The 19,640-nt window shown below is 41.1% G+C and overlaps 3 protein-coding genes across 8 annotated transcripts; 1 reads left to right on the top strand and 2 right to left on the bottom strand.

Annotated features, from left to right (window-relative positions):
* Nucleotides 1-250: 250 nt before the first annotated feature.
* Nucleotides 251-3,970, bottom strand: LOC116211252 (root phototropism protein 2-like). 6 transcript variants are annotated; one of them, XM_031545539.1, is made up of 6 exons: nt 3,814-3,970; nt 2,871-3,059; nt 2,705-2,774; nt 2,089-2,466; nt 1,151-1,879; nt 251-1,013 (listed from the first exon to the last, which is right to left on the bottom strand). In XM_031545539.1, the coding sequence occupies exons 2-6, from the start codon at nt 2,930-2,932 to the stop codon at nt 528-530; spliced, it is 1,725 nt and encodes a 574-aa protein (XP_031401399.1). In that variant the 5' UTR covers nt 2,933-3,059; nt 3,814-3,970; the 3' UTR covers nt 251-527. The 6 variants fall into 6 exon arrangements, with proteins under 6 accessions (XP_031401399.1, XP_031401400.1, XP_031401402.1 ...); XM_031545540.1 differs by having other exon boundaries at nt 2,871-3,064; nt 3,814-3,958; XM_031545542.1 differs by lacking the exon at nt 3,814-3,970 and adding an exon at nt 3,709-3,788.
* Nucleotides 3,971-6,019: 2,049 nt separating this feature from the next.
* Nucleotides 6,020-8,787, bottom strand: LOC116211253 (2-methylene-furan-3-one reductase-like). The gene is made up of 4 exons (XM_031545546.1): nt 8,294-8,787; nt 7,141-7,464; nt 6,777-6,936; nt 6,020-6,497 (listed from the first exon to the last, which is right to left on the bottom strand). The coding sequence occupies exons 1-4, from the start codon at nt 8,726-8,728 to the stop codon at nt 6,232-6,234; spliced, it is 1,185 nt and encodes a 394-aa protein (XP_031401406.1). The 5' UTR covers nt 8,729-8,787; the 3' UTR covers nt 6,020-6,231.
* A 1,109-nt stretch (nt 8,788-9,896) lies between these two features.
* On the top strand, nt 9,897-12,650 carry LOC116211254 (uncharacterized protein At4g28440-like). Its single transcript, XM_031545547.1, has 3 exons — nt 9,897-10,051; nt 11,607-11,817; nt 12,180-12,650. Exons 2-3 carry the CDS (start codon nt 11,616-11,618, stop codon nt 12,365-12,367), a joined length of 390 nt encoding a protein of 129 aa, XP_031401407.1. The 5' UTR covers nt 9,897-10,051; nt 11,607-11,615; the 3' UTR covers nt 12,368-12,650.
* The last annotated feature ends 6,990 nt before the right edge of the window (nt 12,651-19,640 follow it).

Genomic DNA, 19,640 nt, shown 5'->3' with positions numbered 1-19,640 from the left:
ATCATTCGTAGTGACCAACGAGGGATTAGACCCGCTAGTAAGTTGACAACAAGTAGTAAATCAAGTTTAGGATTCGATTCTCTCGGATATCGACATCTGAGATATAATTGACGAGTCCCAGATCGTACAATACACTGCCCGGTGAACTAATCGATTGCTACGGCGTCAGGCACTATCGATAGCAAAAAGAAAAAGATCATTCGTCGTGCGCATGAAGGAATTCAAATGTAACATATACCTTCAAAACATGTTGCCATAACATAAGAAATTTATTTCGCGTATACCTAATTAATCCAAACAAAATTCACATCGACATGAACTGTTATGCCTGCATATCTAAGTTTTAAAAGTACGAATTAATTACTTCAATTCTCCGATACAACCATAAGAACAATCGCCAAATTACTCACAAAACAGGCAAAAACGAATCACAAGATCACCAAACAATCAATACATATGACTCCCGTCCTTCGAAAGCAAAGTAAAAACTAATTGGTTTGACTATAATATCGAACGAGAGATAAAGTTTATGAGATAGAGAACCTCCGCCTCCTTGGCTTCGTAATGTCCACGGCATCCTCTATATTGGATGTGTCCTTCGACCCGTGACGGAAAGGGTTCAGCTTCCCAAGGGTCTTCGACACGGAGGAGAAGAAAGTCGGCTTTCTGGAACCCGATGACTTATGACTCGAGGATGCGATCCCCTGGCCCTTCTGCATATCCGTTACGTACATCTTCATCCTCATGAGCTCGGACCTCAGCTCCTCATTCTCCTTAATGAGGGATCGATCCGCTTTTAACTGGTTCCTCGTGGTCAGGGCGTCGGTCGGATTATTCCGGTCGTCCACGCCACTCCTCAGCTTGAGCTGGTCATAGTAGAGGGCGTGGAGGACTATCTGCACGGGGAGCCGCTTGTTCTGGGAGGCGTGGAGCCGAGCTTCGCCGGAAAGCTTCAGCGGGTCCATCACGCTGCATACCTTCTCCCTCTCGATCTCATCGAGGTTCGGGTGGGACTGCATATATCGACCACGCCCACATTGTGAACGCTTTTAAACATCAAAACAGAATACATTGCACCGGTCTTTCGTGACGTACAAGTGTACATACATCAGAAATCGGCTCACTTAATTTAAACTGCAAATCCTCTTACCTTCAAGTAGATATCGATAGCTCGGTAAAGATCATCATTGACCTTCCGAGCCCCTTTAGGAATGACGTTTGCTATACCGTTGAACTTCGAGATGCTGAGGTCCGGATACGCAGCGATCTCACTGAGATATGCGTCCACGGTCTTCGCCACCCTCTGTATAGCAGTGGAGCAGAGCTCCCTGTAATCACCGCCGTTGAAAACAGCCATGCTCGTCTCCTTCTCCACGAACCCTGTGATGATCCTCCTCACACTATCCAACTCGAACAGCCTCTCACCATCGTAGGTGAATGACAGGACAAGGAGGTCATTCACAGTTACGTGCTCAAGAATCACTGAGATCCTCTTCTCGAGCTCGTTCTTGCAGGCTGTGGTGGCCTTGAGAAAGATCGCCGAGCGAAGAAGGCAGCAGAGAAAGTTGATAGGAAAGGCAGCTTTCTCGGTAGGCAAGAGGGCAACAATGGATTCCAGGATGTCGCGCTGTTGGACCCCGACATCGGAGTCTTCAAACTCCAAGGAGGACTTGATCCCACTTGCTGAGTGGTCTCGCACGAGATCCCGAAGTGCTCTCTCAGTGTACGTGATGATTGCACTTGCTAGAGTAAGGGGTTTGGCACCTCTTTGCTTCATCGCCATTATGATCTTCCCGAAAAAGGTCACGTCCAGTATAGTTAACTCCTCGGTCCACCAGTTTGTTGGTGATCGACTAGGAAAAATTGCCTCATGACAAGCCTATATTGAAAACCGTCTATCAATCAACATGGGCTAGTGATTAGAGGGCTAAACTCAAATCGGTTTCGTAAAACTGAGGAAAAGATCGCATTGGGCTGCACTTCGCAGTATGTTTTATGGTCGAAGACATTTTGATATATCAAGAATAGGAAAATGGAAAAGTCGAGATTCTTCTCTTTTTGCCAGAACATAACAGAGTTGAATTTTACCTTTAAACTCGCCACATCGATGCATCTCTGAATGATTTTAAGCTCTTCGGTGATGGGAAGCAAATTCTCACATGACTTCAGAACAACAATGGCCCCGGAAAGGCTCGTCAGGGCAACCTGCGCAAGGAAATCTTCGGTGCGACCAGCAAGATTGTTGTTGCAGTAGTGGTCTGTCATCTGCAGGTACTCAGCGGCACATCGAAGTGCCGCCACGTTGTGCACAGTGATCTCAAAGTTGACTCCATAGCAGAACTTGGCAGCCTTCTCGAATATCTCAGGCCCGCCAGGGATGTCTGAGAGGTCGATCCTTGTGAGGTCCTTGTCATCCGATTCCATCACAAGTTTTCTTATGTAGTTGCTCTTTGCCACTAACATGAACTGCAGATGGTTTCAGAAGTGTGTTCAGAATCCTCTTCTCTGCCTCAATTGACAAGACGATGGACAAGTTTTATGAATTCATCGGAAGACATAAGTCGCGATTAGACGCTGATGACCGTATTTCTCGTGTTTTTATAGAAACGGAAATGGCGAACTCGAACATATTTGATTTTGTTCCTATTTTCTACTCATGAGTCATGAATGCATGACAAAAACCAGAGCTACAGCAAATCCATACCTTGTGAAGGGAGAAGTTGGCCTCGCCTACTTTAATGACCACGTCTGTAGGAATTTCTTGAGAGAATACCCTGCATCGAAAGGCCGTGTTGATCATGAGAAAAGGAGAAATGAGCACCAAACGGCGTGTATATACATACTTTGTTTCGAAGGGAATGACTTATTACCATTGCCCAGTTCTCTCCATGGCAATGGAGAGTCTATCATTGCTCATGATAGGAGCAGTCATGGTTTTCTTAAATATTCAGGACAAATATGAGTTGAACACTGAGAGCCGGATCCCCTTCCCCGAACGATCATCCAACACGACTCTATAGGTTCCGACTCCAACAACTTGAGCTCGATCGTGCAATTGACTGTTCTTTAAGCAAATAATATGAAGCATAAATCTAAGAGTTAAGGCCCAGATCAGTAGCAATATCAGAAATCCAGACACTGCAATCTTCGAACAAGTAATTACTGACCAAACGAGAATTTCTACAGCCAACAACAGCACACGGTTTCTCTTCTCGACATTCAAATATGGTGCCTACTGCAGTAAAAGCCCTCAAGAACAAAGCAGACAGAGCTCCGCGACAAGCAATGCTACCGAACTCTGCTTAAGTCGATTGTATACCAGTAGAAGTATCGAAGCTGAAGCAGCTCAATTTCATATTCGAGTACTTCCACAAACAACAACAAACCTATGTATTCGAGAACAAACACAAAGAAATAACCTCGATCAAGGACTTCGGATACTCTGGCCGGGGCCAAATTCAAGACGATTCCGACATGATCTAGCTCACCGGTTCATTTAGTCTAACAGAACAGGATCGAGATCCGTGATTAAATGTTCCGCATGGAGTACCCGGCAGGATTCATTCCCAGTTAGACCAAAAAAAAAAATCAACATATCATCACATGCATCATCACTACTCGCCATTTAACAAGGTATGATCTCGTCATTGCTAATGGCCCGTAAGGATCTATTCAAAACCACATGATACCAAAAACATAAAAAAGCACCTCGTGGCCCGAGCCAACCCGACTCCCGAGCAGGCATTCTCAGCCTACACCTCATGGTCTCGTCCAAAAGAAAATATGGAGTAAAGCTTGATAGGATATTCTCACCTCTGGGTCCGTTGCTTTCCACTATCCTTATGGATCAGAGGGAAAAGAGAAGTTTTGAGCTTTATAGAAGGAATTGAAAGCAATGGGGTTGAGGAATGAAGTGATTGGAACTCTCAAGCATGTGCAAGTGCTCAGGGTATCGAGTGGCTAGGAGCCTTCCTACTAATCCCACCTCATAAAATCTTGGACCTCGACTTGCCATGTCACTCTTGGGCCCCGCCGTCGACTCTAATCTATACTCCATCCGACCTTAATATTATCTGTTCCCTCGCGCAACTTTCTGAGACTCTACATGCGATATATCCACATCGGATCGGACTGAGGTCATCATCTCATCCTAGGTAAGAGCGTGAAAAAGATCGAGTCGTGTTTCATAGAGCTTCGGTGTTTGCCGGATCTGCTCGGCACCCGTCAAATTCTAATTGCAAAAGGAACATTTTGATGAGACCATGGAATTAGGAATAAGTAAACCTCGGTACCCAACAAATTGGACGACAGTCACGTTAATTGGATAAGTCTGCTATAGCTGAAATAGGGCAAGGCAAGGAGATGCCTCGCGTGGGGCCTGCAAAAGAAATCAACCAGCCAATCAGGTGTCTCCACCTGGCAACCCCTTCCCCACTGAGGTTGATGTAATAGATAAATCATATAGGCCCGATTTAATTAATCAATTATTATAGGCGTTGAGGTTTTGTGGACGAGAGGAGCCGATCTCATCTCACATGAACATGCCAGACTCTTTCCCTATTGGACTGCATCATATCAATAATCTACCACTCATTCATGCATGCATGCGAGCTGGAAAAGAGTGGGTCCCACGAGGATATATTATTGCTGGTGCATCGAACCATATCATTAGTCCTCCGTTTATTTTGTCCGACGGGACCACGGCGTGTCTCCTTTATTAATTGAGACTAATTCTCGTTTTAGATGTTGATTTAGTTCTACTCATGAAGGTTCAATATTTTGAACCCCATATGCAGAGTCCCACAATAAGGCGATGGTTAATTCATGTAATAGATAAAGAATATTTCATGATCGATTCAACCTCTTATAACATTCTAAATCAAAGGTGATGTTACTGCACTAGACTCCTTATAACGTTCCTCGTTTCTCCTTTTGAATGTTTCTTTGTTATTTGATGGATTCAGTTTTATTATCTTTTTCATTTTTTGCATGTGAAGTTTGGATGCAGCAATCACAGGTAAGAATCACTCAAGTGGTGTAATAGTAATATGATATGGTTGCCTGTGTGTCTGATGAGCAAATTGATAGTATTTATTGCTAAGTGCAATTGGAAATAGTACTTCATTCTTTTCTCCTCTCGAAGATCATGACATCCTTGACGATCCTAAAAGCTCGAGACAGAGTCGTTTGCAACTGCAAGTTTGACAGCAATTGTACGGCGTATGAAAAAGGCAACATTTTTCGACCGATGGAGATTATGTTGAAGAGGAGAATAGCTAGCTAGCTAGCTAGCCAAATGGCATAGCATCTTTTCGATCAGTTCATCGCTGGTATACGTGAAAAAGGATAAAATTTTGGTAGGGAAGAATAGAGGCAGACAGGCAGGAGGGCATGGATCGATAGGGACACATGACCGGCTTCGTAAGCGTGTGTCAGTACATAATTCATTGCATGATTTATTTATATGTTATCGATCTAGAGAATGGACATTATTGACAAAGAATAATATGTGGTTGAGAGCAATCGGCCATTCCCTTCGCTCTCCTCCAAGACTAAATTGTGGGTGCAATTCAATGCCACAGTGCACCCTTTCTTGCGAGTCCATATCAGTGTGCCAAATTCAACATTTATTGCATAGTGTCAATTCTCTACATTCTACTGCCAAACCATATGGAAACCGATATAATCGATATCGATACGGATACGAATAGACAGAAGAGGAACATTTTGGAATGGAATTGATTACTGTTCCAACTTGACATCAATAACTAATCCGCTGTGTGGCCTTCTCATTGCTTTGGAATGGAAGTGACCTTACGTGTGAAAACTCGAAAGAAACGTGTTTATCTTGACCAAAATTGATCGCATCTTGTAGTGTTTATCTTTTCCATCATCTTCATTTATGTCTCTTGACGATCCATGAGCAGGATAGTCGTGGTCCATCACGATCCAATGGATCGGCGTGGTCTCTCGATGATCCAATGGCACTGAAGGGTTAAAAATGGGCCTCACGAGGGTCTCTTCTAAAAAATAATCACTGTATTAACTTTGTTCTCTGCAGAAGGCAAATGCAGGACTCTCTACTGATGGATTCCGGTGGATCGAGTCAAGGTTTTAATTACATCGGTGACGGTGGTTCTTCCTTCTGTGAGCTAATACTTACACCATTACTCATAGAACAAAATGGTCGACAATTCCTTCAAAAAACTTCAGATCAGGCCTTGATCGTTCTCATGGAATGGGATGTATAACTACCTTCCCGGTGGCTCTGTTGGTCTCGATGTAAGCAAAAGCCTCCGCGACCTGAGCAAAGGAGAACGGTCCCTTCGGGTCCACTACGGGCTTCACTTTGCCGCTCTCCAAGTACGGGTTCAACTTCTTCAAAACCTCTCCGTTTGAAGTCACCACAAATCTAAAACCCGGGGGCACAACTGCCCCAGTCAAGGCCACGACACTTCCCCCTTCTTTCACAGCCTTTACTGCCCGGTCGCATTGCCCTGGAATACATAATTGAAGATTAGGGAACAACTACCACATTGACAAGCACAATTCGAATATCGTCGTGGACTATGTCTGGCAGTCCAAGTATTGCAATTTCTATATGGGTGAATTACGGAAAAAGTTTGAGGGAACCATGTATTCGAATAGTCGAATTGCTGGATGGATCTTCAGGTTCTAATTGGAATCAAATCACAAAAATCAACTGTGAGAGCACTCAAAGTAACTGTGCGGGTTCTTGTTCAAGCAAGGATTAAGTGATGGCAATCAAAACTTACCAATCGCATCATACACGACATCAAATTTCTCCGGCAGATCTTCGAAGTTCTCTTTGGTGTAATCAATAGCCAAATCGGCACCCAAGCTCTTCAAAAGTTCCAAATTCCGGGGGCCAGAAGTTGCAGCCACTCTTGATGCCCCAAAGACATGCTTCGCGAGCTGTCTCAGATAACAAAGGTATCAGATACTCGATAAAAACCTCAGCATTGCTCAATTAGCAACACTAAAAGCATCCAGAGATATGACAACTAAAGCTAGGACTGACAAATATACAAATTTCGTTTCTTATAACAGAAGAAAGAGCATCAGGGCTTCAGTTACTGCCCGTAAGAGCTTTAACGAGTACGACTTCAGGGTATATACCTGAATGACCAGACTTCCTACTCCACCAGAGCCATTTAAGATGAGAATCGATTTACCAGCAGAGAACCCTGTCCTCTCGAGGCCCTCATAAGCAGTCTCAATCGCAAGAGGAAGTCCAGCAGCCTGAACAAAATCGATGTTCTTTGGCTTCAGAGCAATCAGCTTCTCTTCCACAGCGGTGTACTCAGCTAAAGAGCCGAACTGCTTGGGCCCTTCCAAGGCCTTCTCATTGATGTCCCCATAAACTTCGTCCCCCTCCTTCAGCTCCTTTACTTGACTCCCGACCTTGACCACAACTCCAGCGACATCGTAGCCTGGAACAGTCTGCACAAAGAATGATCTGGAATATGATAAACTGGAAAGGGTTTGGACGGAGAGTTAAACCTCAGAATGTAACTAGTGCGAAGAATCAATATGCACAAGATGTTCTTTCTCAACGCGATATCCGAATCCACTGAATAAGGAATGTACCAGTTTTGCAGATACCATGTAACAGTATTGACAGTAGCGAACACACACCGCAATACTGAGAACAGCACTTCCAAATGGATGTAGAAATAAGCCGATAATAGTATAATATGAAATAACTTAGCAACTTCTTCTCGATCCTTCTTTCTCTAATATTCACATCAATGCACATAGCTATCGCTGCTCACCCCATAACAACATGTTATCACAATTCAATTTTACGGAAATTAACATTTATATGCAATAATGATATGCCTAGCCAAAGTCTCCACGGATGCTTATCTCCATCCACAGTAATCGTTTCGTCATTCTACCCCACGCATCAAGCGGAGTAATATATCATAAGCCAAACCTTCATCTAACTCTTCCGAAGTTTCAAACACAGTTACCGAACTACAGACGACATGAAACAATCAGCTCTACCAGTCCTCTCAATCCCACTCCTGTGAATAAATAAACCACACGCCATATCTAACAAGGTTAACCCGCTCCGGCTCCTCAAAATCTCACAACTCTCTCTCAACTTAAGCATTCGTTTACTCTACAATGCAGTTTTTGCTTCGAATCTCAATCCAAAGAAGTCTCATTCGGATCACATTCCTCCTCAGCACAAAGGAACTGGAAATGGAAAGCAAACACTCGGAAGCCAACCAATCCTATCCAACGCATCGACGAGAGAGATTACCGGGAGTGGAGAGTCAGTCGCCTTGAACTTGCCCTGCCGCCTCTTGGCATCAACTGGATTAAGCGCGGCTGCAACGACTTTGATCAGGACCTGGTCCTCCTTCACCTCTGGTACGGGGACCTTCGGATCAAACTTCAGCACGTCGACGCCGCCGTACTCTCCGTAGACCCACGCCTTCATCTCAGCCGGAACGGAAGACACGGCAGAAGCCTCGGCAGCTGCAGCCTGCGAGCTCGCGGAGACCCTTAAGGGAGTGACACGACCCGGCGTTGCCCGTACGCTCGACGGGAGGATTCTCCTTCCGTGGGCCGGGGAAATGGGGACCGAAGTGAAAGGGGAGCTGAGGGTAGAGAGATGGCGGTGGTGGGGGGCGAGCGGTGAGGAGAGAGAGGGAAGGAGGTGAGGTGTAGGAGAAGCTGTGGACGCGAACATCATCGGCCTCTGTTACTCACCACCCAACTGTCTCCTCTGCTCTTCGCGGCTTATCTCTTTCCTTGCTGCCCCCCTTTTATACTTACCGTTACTCTGCTCTTCTATTTTTTTTTTAATTCTATTTTCCCTCATTTCTTTTCCACTTTTTTTTTCTATTTTCCTTAAATAAGCTATCAGGATTGTTTCATCGGAAAAAAAAAATATCGAGTTCGAATCTTGTGAATGAAGACATCTTTAATTTGGAGAGTTTAACCATTTAGTGAGTCGATCCAATTTAAATCGATTAATTAGGACATGTCGGGCTTCTGTATATCGAAAAAAAAGATAATAATATAGTTTCCGCAAAAAAAAGAAAGGAATTTAGTACTCTATATAATTATAGGAGACATAGAATTTGTGTATATATATATTTAAATACTAATTATATTGGTAACTTTTGAATTTAGATTTTTTTTGGGTGATTAACCCTTTCAAAAATAAGACAATATCAAAAGCCCTTTATATCCAATTACTAATGCCATCACACAAAATTAGAAAATTGTTAGAAAAATTTGTACATAAACTATGGCAAACATGACTGTATAAATACGATAAGCATTAACCTTCTGCATTAAGTATATGCAGGCGTAAACTACGAGAGAAGAACTAGTAAAGCGCGATCTAATAAAGAAACTTATTATATTTTTTAATGAGCCTTTTCAATATGAAAGTAATTTATAAAGTCATTAGAAAGTTTTTTTTGTTGTTTATTAGGGATATCTATTCATATAAGGCATATATAACACGCATAATTTACAAACTTTATTGAGAATTACTTTCTAAATATAACGTCGCCTTTAAGAAATGCTGTAAAAAATGAAACGTCACCATATTTTTTTTATGCATGTCGAAGTGATGGAAAAGACAGATCTCTATGACTATAGAAGAATGAAAATATGAACAGTTATAAATAATTAAAATTTCGATCAGAAGAAAAACCCATAAAAAATAGATTTATTTATTTATTTTCAGTGTGAAAAAAAAATCACAAAAATCTGATTTTCAGGTGACCTAGGTGGCTAGGTCACTCCAATCCTTATCTTTTGGTCAAAAAATTTGGGACACGACTCGAATGGTAAAAAAAACAATTTTAACCGTAGGCTAGTGACTTACGTTTCTCATCGGACGGCTGAAAATCCATCGCCGTTCAGCGGACTGGACGGTGCAGATCACGATTGGGCTTCTCTATAAAGACCCATCGGACCCGTCGCGCGGGGACGGATCTCTGCAAACACGGTGCCGTCGAAAAGCTGATACGTCCGCCTGCCTCTGCATTGCTCAGCCCAGGTGAGATCTCTTTTCGCTATGCAATTGGAATCAGTGTGTTGGTTCCCGAGCTAGGGTTTGACCTTAATTTTTGATGGGAGTCGGTTGAATCTTTGGGGCTGTGGCTGTTAATCGAAGTTGTCGGTTTGACGGATCGGATGCCGTGAAGTCTGGTTTCTGGTTTGGTTGCTGTCCGATTGAACTCGCAGAATGATCATTGAATCGTTGTGATTGATGATTGCCAAGATAAAGCAACGATTTTTGCTTTGATCGGCTCGTTGAATTTTCGTCGTTCTACCCAATCGGTTGTCAATTGTTTGTTCGAATACCTACATTAGTTTGGGCTTGGCGGTTTAATTGCTCTGCATGGTCATTTCCATGGAACTGGTGCTTGGATCTCATTCTCGTAAAAAATATTAACTTTTTGGAAGAACGTAGAGGATTTCTGTGCCCTTTTGTCTACATATCACGCTTCAGTTGACTTTTGATGGGTTTTGTTTCGATCATTACATATTAAACTGTCGAAAAGAGTTTCGACTTCTTATAGCGTATGATGTGTTTATTTCACGGAACAAAATTGGTCTAGAAAGTGTTCTGAGATCTCCTTTTGCATGTTGGTTTGGTGAAATCCTAAACTTCCGTTTCGTTTAGTTGAAGGTATGGGGATATGTTTAAGAAACATGATTGCTCACTTGAACTTGCGGCGTGCACTTTCTGCAGTGCAAGATGCACCCCCTAATCAATGCAGAACATATTGCTTCTTTTGACCGCTTATTTATGCAGCATCGTCATTAATTTTGGTACTATGTCCATCACCGTTTGGGCAACTGAAACTCAATTAAAGTGAAGATGCTGCTTGTAACCGCTAAGATTAGTAATTTTTCGACGGTGCCCTCCGTCTTCTTCGGCAGTCTCTATGATATTGAAGGCCATAGCTCTAGAAAAATAAATTCTTTTATAATGCCCTTTTTGCTTTGTCAGATTACCAATTGTTCATAATTGTCTTTTTTTCCACCTGAATATGAATACTTGTCCAATGACTCACAAGAGTAAACTGGGGGTAGTTTCCTTGGTTTTTGAGAATTAATGATGCCGTAGCATGTGCCATAATGCATAGGTTCAGCCAAGGCTAACGAAAATCGAGAAGATTTGGTGGACATATTACTCTAGAAGAGTAGGATTAGATTTTATTCAATTATTTGGTTTAGATTTGGAGATATTACCCTAGAAGAATAGAATTAGATTTTATTCAGTTATTTGGTTTAGATTCTAAAGTACCTTATGGATAGGTTAGTTATCAGCTTGAATTTTGAATATAGAATCATATAGATTTTGGATAGGATTCTTTGTATCTCTATAACCGTCTAGGATTTTCTTCTATTCTTATAAATTTCCTTGAGTGGTGAACGTATTGTTCTGTATCCTCAGAGTTCTAAGTCAAATTTTCCTCTTTTCCTTCTTTCGTGTTGATCCCGGTATCAATTAATTCAGTGCTGCTTGGAATTGGTGGAAGGATATTATTTTTCTCTGTCCTCTTTTGCTTCTCCTAACTGAGCAGCTTACTGTTGTTTATCAGAAAGCTAAAATGGCTGAATCATCAAAAGAGCTCAAGAAGCCCTTGGTCAAGAAAGTTTGTGAACTTCGCCCACTTGACTCTGGGCTCACCCTTACTGTCAAAGTTGTTGATACGAAAATGGTAGCACCGAAGGGTCGTCAAGCACGGACTGCTGAATCCTTGGTGGGTGATGAGACAGGAATAATTGTTTTTGTTGCTAGGAATGATCAAGGTAAATTTTGTTTTTCCCCTCTTGTTTTCTGCTACGTCCACATTAAATTCTACAGTCTCTTGTTGAGGATAATATTCTTTTCAGTTTCATAGGATATCGTGTTCTTTTATATGTGCATTCTAAAGCGTGCAACATAGGTTCTAAAGGCACTCCCACACCACACCCCCCCCCCCCCCCCCCCCCCCCTCCTTTCATATTTTGTAAAGGAAGTTCTTTTTAGTCATGTTAAGATTCTCTTTTTCTTTTTTCTTAGATACCATGTCAATTGAAGTCAAGCTTCCTTGATGTTCTTTTTATAGAAAAGCTTATCTTATTGAGGGACCTCCAAAATTTTCTCTTAGTATGTTTTCCTTGCTTTTCAGTGGACATGATGAAGGAGGGTAGCACTGTGATCTTGCGCAATGCTAAGATCGAGATGTACAGAGGATCAATGAGGCTTGCCGTGGACAGGTGGGGCCGCATCGAAGCCACCGAGCCTGCCAGCTTCACCGTGAAGGAAGACTGCAATCTATCACTGATCGAATTCGAGACAGTGAACGTGGTTGAATAGACTCTCCTTCGGTACCATCTAGGGCGACCTTTATACATTTGTGACCTTCAAACTGGGAAAGTTGTCAGTAGCAAAAAGAAATCTACCCTCTCCTTTTTGTTGGTGCAGACAAATGTCAGATTCCCAGGAAGGGAAGGTTTTTGGTCTTGAGTTATGAATGTTTCCTTAGTTTAATTTAATTTTCTCCCTTTATATTTTCTGCAGCTCATCCGTTAGATTATATTTTAAGTGGGATCTTAAGACGATGGTGATGGCTGTAAATTGATGAGACATGCACTTTGAATTTTTTGCCCTTTAGTATTTATAAAATAAAAGTATCTGTTTAAAGAAAAACATAGGAAAATTGTCCTAAAGATTATCCTCCTCCTTCAGAACCAAGAGGATCTCCGTGGTAGGATTTTCGTGCCTTTTTTTATTTTTTTTTCCTCTTTTCCTGTCGTGACTGAAAATTTACGAAAGATTGTAAAATCCATAGAAAAATTGTATTTTCATTTATAGGCCAGAGAATTTAGTGGACATAGAAGGATTTGTCCATGCTAAAGTTTTTGGTTTGGCCCGTGAAAGAGAAACCCATAGGTGGTACAGTGAGCATCACAGGGTCCTTGTAGTAGACTAGTAGTTCTTACATGACTCCCCTCACCTCTTACCAAAGAGTTCTTACATAACCTATCTATACATAATATCGGTAAGTCTTCTGGTTCTTGGAATGTAAAGTTGTTCGCTCGCTACCAGTCAAACCCATTGCCCTATCTAATGTTCATACAAATATAAGAGAAAATTTTCACTTACAAACAAATATGGCTCAGTAAAAAGCCATCCGTTTGAAGAACATAGCTGTTTATAGCCTCGAGTCTTGACTATACACATTCCTATGTCTGCTTTCTCGAGTCTCTCTCACATTAGGAAGCTCAATCAATTCACTTTCAACCCCAGGTTGATTCCTACTGGCAGAAACAGAATCAGATTCATCTTTACTTTGGTCTGTATTTGCAATGTGCATAGTCAAGACTCGAGGCAATAAACAGCTATATTATGATTCATGTTCTTCAAACGGGTGGCTTTTTGCTGAGCCATATTTGTTTGTAACCTCTTTTTAATGTTTTCATCAAATAATGCTGCTTCTCAATCTGCGGGCGTGAGTCAGCCTCGAGATGAGCTGCGTGGCAGGCTCCTTGCTTCTGGGTTCGATGACGGCTCGTGCTCGGGGATACTGATTCTTCAATAATTTCCGTGAGACCTGCAGTTCAGAGCTAGCATTAGAACTTCCCTTCTCCACCTTTATGTTGATCATCTGATTACGCTGCCAATAGGTTATTTTCGTTGGCCAAATTGAGGTTGTTTTTGTTGATAGTTTTCCGGCAGAGGCTGAGAGAAAAAATAAAAGATCGAAGCAATGGTTATGGTTGAGTTTGGCTGCGTTAATTCGCACAGGTTCTCTTTCGAGGTTTGTGTTAGTTGCTGAATGTAGCCCGATTGGCTGCTTTGGCATCGATTTGTGTTACTTGGACTCGCGGTAATCGGAGTAGTGTGAGGATCAGCAGATTTGTGTTTCAGTTGCTACTCCGATTACCGCAAGTCCAAGTAAAACTACTCCGATTACCGCAAGTCCGATTTCATTGTTTCAAACCTTAATCATGTTTCAGTTGCTATAACTCACTATTCTGTTTTTAAAACCTGTTCCTCTCTGACTCTCTTTATAACGTTGTTTTCTGTCTTTGATGCCTGTGTCACTGACAACAGCTATTGTGAACAGTGAGGTATACTTATACTGTTTGTTCAATATTCTATCTTATATATAGCATTGAGTAGCCGCTTTTATACTTCTGGTGACGGTGTTCTGCCGGAGAAACAACTCCCACAATCACTAGGAGAACAATTCACTCCTGTCTGAGTCAAAGGTGAGATAGTTAAAAGTTTACGATATTTTTATGGGGAAATCTCTTCTATATTCATGTTGTACCATGTATCCCGTGCCAAATTCGCAAGACTTTAGATCGGTTGAGATGATTTCATTGCATACATAGGAGATCAAGCTTAAGGCTGTTTTGGGACCACTGTCTGAACTGCAATGTTTAAATGCTGTGATGATGCTTGTATGGAAGCTCAGTGAAAGAGTTACTTTTGGAGGCACATTTTTCTGCATATTCTATCCTCTTGTAGACAAACTATTCATGTATTGAATACAGACCATATACACGCGTGGGTAAGATGACTAGTTTACTCTTCATTGGCTTGAGCTGGGATGAATCTTCTTTTGCCTGTTGTGATGACTTCCTGATTTGATGAATGTATTGAGTCAAGGGTGTCGTTACTAGCAAATGTATTCGGATGAAGTCCCCTTCCATAGCACAAGTGTCAAAGACGAATATCGCTCCGCTCATTCCCAGATTTTTCTTGCTGTCCATAACATGTAACTTCATGCAACAGAACAGAATCTGCTGATGTAAGTTATTACAACCTCAAGTGCCGCGGGAACAACGTAATAACCAATCAACTCGGGTGACAGCGAGTGTAGTTTTTAACTCGCTTTCAGTTTCTTATCTGCATTGTCTTATCAGTCACTTCGCTTACTCTAACCTGATCTAATAATTCATACGTCCTGTTTGCCTGATCATGAAGAAAATTTCCTTCTATGGCACAACAGGGCAAAGAGTTAACATGTGGTCTTTGGCTCAATTCTGTCATGCTCTCTTTCTACCCATCTCGTTCGGGAATCTTGCCCGCACAGCCGTCTCTCTGATTGAGCACTAAGTCAACAATGCCACGATATTCGTGTCGTCCTCTTTCGAGTCGTTACGAGACAAAGCAGCTCATGATATGAGGATTTACGTACTTTCTTGCGGATCATGTTCCGTTATTCAACATATGGAAACATGTGGAAATCCCAGAATGTGCTCGGTTTGGACCAAAACTGAAGATTTCCAGTGTGATCTGGGATAGGATAGCTCGAAGATTATATTGTCGGTGACGGTGAGCTTAGTCAATCAATTGTAAAGAGGCGATAAGAATGCTCAAATGCTTCCCTTTTGCAACTTTCAAGGACAAAGTTGATTGCAAAAAGAAGAGTCATATCTCTTTATGATGGAAAGTTGCCGAAAAAGAAACACTATGAATCATATTCTTCGGTGCCTCGGCGCTTTAATGGCTCCTATTAGTCCTTTATACGCTCACATGCCAAAGCAAGGAATTATGATACCGGATAAGGTTGGGTCCTGATATAATTATGGAATAGCGACCAGCAATTCATAATTCTTGAATTGGAGCGTCTCGACGTTGTAGCACCAGGCACCATCATGCCTGAATGGGCCTCGATGAGTTGTTTTCCCATATCATTCCCATAACTTAATTGGCCATTGAGAACCAACAAAGATGCTAGTTGAGGACAGAACATACTCGATATCTCGAGTCTCAAGATTGAGCTGCCAAAGGAGCTTTAATGGGCCAGCTGCCTCTGTCAAGTCGTGGTTGGAGTAAGTTCGAAACTAAAATAGTTCATTGTGTAAGACTGCAAGTCATGATGCTAAACCTTCTCGACCTGGATGAAACAAAAGACTACGAATATATATTCTTACAGCCACCTAATATCTACTTGCCATTATATGAAACCAAAATGAATGTGCAGTATTTCATTTCTTGGAGCTTATCTTATAATGAGGCCACTTGGGGCCGGGATTACATAAATGTTCTTCAAACACTGGCGAGGGCCATGCCACATGTCCGAATGAAACAATTTGAAAATGAAACCACCAAACCACTGGCTGGAAGGAAGATATGCGTATTATGTATGCGTGTATGTTTGTATGTATATCACATAGAAAGATATTTTAATCGGAGGAGGTCTGTGGAAGCAGAAGAATCAGCGATTACGATCACTCGACGTCATGTTGATGTAAGAACAAAGAAGGAAACAGGGAATAGTGACTTGCTTGATGAACAAAAGCTGCAAATATGGATAATGTGTATTCATGATCATTACATAAAGGGGCACTACAATATGTGTTTCTTCATAAGCAAGTGGATCGATGCCACTCAACTTTCTGTAGTTCCATTACGAAGCTAACTTTTGTAAAGTTGCTTCATATTCTGTCTTTTAAGGTATGATTCTGTTGGGTCCTCTTTTCTAATTATAAGTGTAGTGGCAATGAGAGTAAGACCGGGTCCGGTCCACCTCTAGGAATGCGGTCTTGAAGTGATCATCGATCGTCCTTCACCTACCCCATGTATCCGCACTGCATTCTGCTCGAAAGAAATGTTCTTATGTTACCTCTATTCTTCGGCGAATCATAATTGCATTGTGTGGTTGAACTCATAAGCTTAGCGCTGCAATTTTCAAGCATAAGATTGGAAGCTATCCTACATATACAACAAGCCGAGGCAGCTTGCAGCAGGAGTTCTTGGTCTATGGCAACCCTTTGTATATGTAGTAAACAACATACATATGCCACTTATCCGAAAATACAAGCCATTAGGCTCGTGTTGGATTCATGAATTCGTTTTACCATCAATTTATGATGTTTGAATCCTCGGGAAGATTGTTTCGACGCTAAAACTATGAATGAGATCAAGCTTTCCATTTGACAAATTATCACAACTTGCAGGACCTTAATCTCATATAATTCTAAATGAAACTTCATTGAATGGATAATTGTCCTGATCTCGAAGCAAGTCCGGCTTCAACTAAGTGGTTTCGATGGACTTTCCTCTTAACTCTACAATAGACTACGAAAGGAAGTTTGTATATCCGTTCTGCAGTAGCTATTGCTTTATATTAGAATCCGATAAAGTTCTGAAAACATACACACTTTTCCTTTTATTGATGCCTGCATTGTAACATGCTTTCAAAAGCAGAAATTTGGTGCAGAGAAAGTGGGAATCTCTTACTTTCAAATTGGCATCATTTTTTTTTCCCTTTTATTTTTCCTATTTTGTGTTTATATATAAAAGAACCAAAAAAAAGAAGAAAAAAAGAACATGACCACCTCACTGAGATACTCTGCTACAAATTATAATCATCACCATGTGTGTGCGAGTATATAATATATACACACACCGGCTACTATTGCGGCATTGGTCCTTAGAATCTTTCTAGAAAACCAAAACTTCTCATCATGAATTACCTCAGAACATACATGCCCTTTTGCAAGATCGAAATGGCAGTATGTACAACGGTCGAAATGACTGTGTGATTTTTGGTCGAAAACAGAAAGTTACATTTCTTCTTTAATCGAAATTGACAACAAAGAGGTTGACAATACCACTGATTCTTCGTAATAATTGGTTAGATGATTAAGTTACAAAGCATTTTCTTCTTAAGTTTTGTTAATCAACCATATATTAGTCCACTCATCATGTTGTACTTCTGCAGGTAATTATATAAAATATGATTCTCTAACTGGGACAGATTTAATCACTAATGAAAGACAAGGGTCAGAACTGCTTCAGAGACCATGAGTCTGTCTGTCTTCTTCTTCCACATTTTTTTTTCTCTTTTGTTTTATTTTTCCTTCGAATCTCTTCCTATATTCTGCAAGTTTTCACTTATTGAACAGAGAGATTACAGATCAGGATCAACCTAATTTCGATTAAAAAGAGAGAGAGAGAGATTGAATCACGAGGTGTAGTACGCGCTTCGTGTGAACAGACTTTACAGGGATCAAAATTCGATGAAAGCACCTCATGACATGACCAAGTCAATGGCTAATGTGAAGATTAGTTTTGATCAACAAGCTGAAAAGGCTTAGCAGTCTCACATAATATATATATATATATATGTACATATTTAATATATGTTTTCATGCGATCCATGGAAGAGGTCATCAAGTGGAGATGGATTCAGTATCTACATTATCTATAGCACATGTGGGGGCTGCTCTGGATTGAGCTTCATAAATTAAAACTCTGTGTGTTCATAAATCTCTGTGTGGGTCTTTGATTCTTTGTACCTAGAGGACTGCAAACACACACCAAATTTAATTTAATTTAATTTATTTTTTATTTACTTGGTGTCCGTATCACTAGTTAGGGTTTAACAGCATATAATTAATCACAAATGTGAAATAAAATGGTGGACCAAAAGGCTCGACAAATTACGAGAGCGACGGGGATCGTTTAATTAAATTAATGCATAGGTTTTGCCGACATCTATACCATTGACTGCTGCAAAAATTGTCACTGAGATATGTTAATTTGTGCGTTTCTTTAATAGACATTTGCCCCTTCTTGAAGCCAGCATGTTCCTCCAAAGGAAAAAAAGGATGTTTTGTCATGGCGTTGGTAAAGTTAAATGAAATTAGAGGAGTAATATTCGTGGTTCCTAGTTAGAGTTAGCACTAGGTAAATATGCATATCCTTGATCCTGCTTCCAATACCTCAACTTTTTGTGATTATACAAATCTCGAGCAAAGTTCTTTTAGACAAGATCGCAACCGACAGATGATCAGAACCACGCCGCGGAATCTCCAAGATGGAGAGAGTTCATCGTCCGATAGACGAATTAAGTTATGCTGAGCTCATGTATCGGCCGGGCGGTTTATATTTCTTCCCGCCAGGGACTTTCCAAGGCCTTGTTGATATCCCATTCGGCTCGAATTGAATATCAGGGCCGTGCAAAACTGCACTTTTTAGTTTGGTATGAGCTGATGAGTAGCCAATTAATGTTGTACTTTTTAGACCGGAACGGGCATCGCGTGGGAGAGAATGAGAACTCGTAGGGGGAATTGATTGTGCATGGAGGGGGTAATAAAGAGGGGGGATAGGAGCACTTCCCAAATCCCGTGGATTGGTTCTAGATGATTCGGCATCAAAGTGAGTTCGAATAATGTGAATGTAAAAAATATATGATTGAGAGAGTTTTATCCTATAGTCGACCAATTATGTTCGAATTTGAATTAATGAGAGCTCTCACGAGACTTTTGAATACTGGGCAGATCAAAAAAAAAAAAAACTGTATAGCTAGAGGCCCAAGAATGGTCAGAGATGCCACGTTCGATTTGGCAAGAGACAGAGATTCAATTCAACGCGGCTTTGAAAATCGCTCATCTCCTCTCTTAACGATAGAAAAGCGTATCACTGAGAGAATATATATATATATATATATATTTTTTTTTTTTTTTCGGTAAGGGTATCACTGAGAGAAATTAAATTTATGCAAGTACCAAATAAAATATCGGGGAGTTAATATTTATTTTATTTTATTATATTTTATCCCCCCAAATAATGGAGGAAAAGAAAAGATATATCTTTACACAAAATTTAATGGATCTAATTGTTTTAT

The sequence above is a fragment of the Punica granatum genome, chromosome 6 (assembly GCF_007655135.1).
Source record: "Punica granatum isolate Tunisia-2019 chromosome 6, ASM765513v2, whole genome shotgun sequence".
Lineage (NCBI taxonomy): Eukaryota > Viridiplantae > Streptophyta > Magnoliopsida > Myrtales > Lythraceae > Punica > Punica granatum.
The sequence above is the reverse complement of the archived record's forward strand: the minus strand, read 5'-3'. Positions and strand labels throughout refer to the sequence as shown.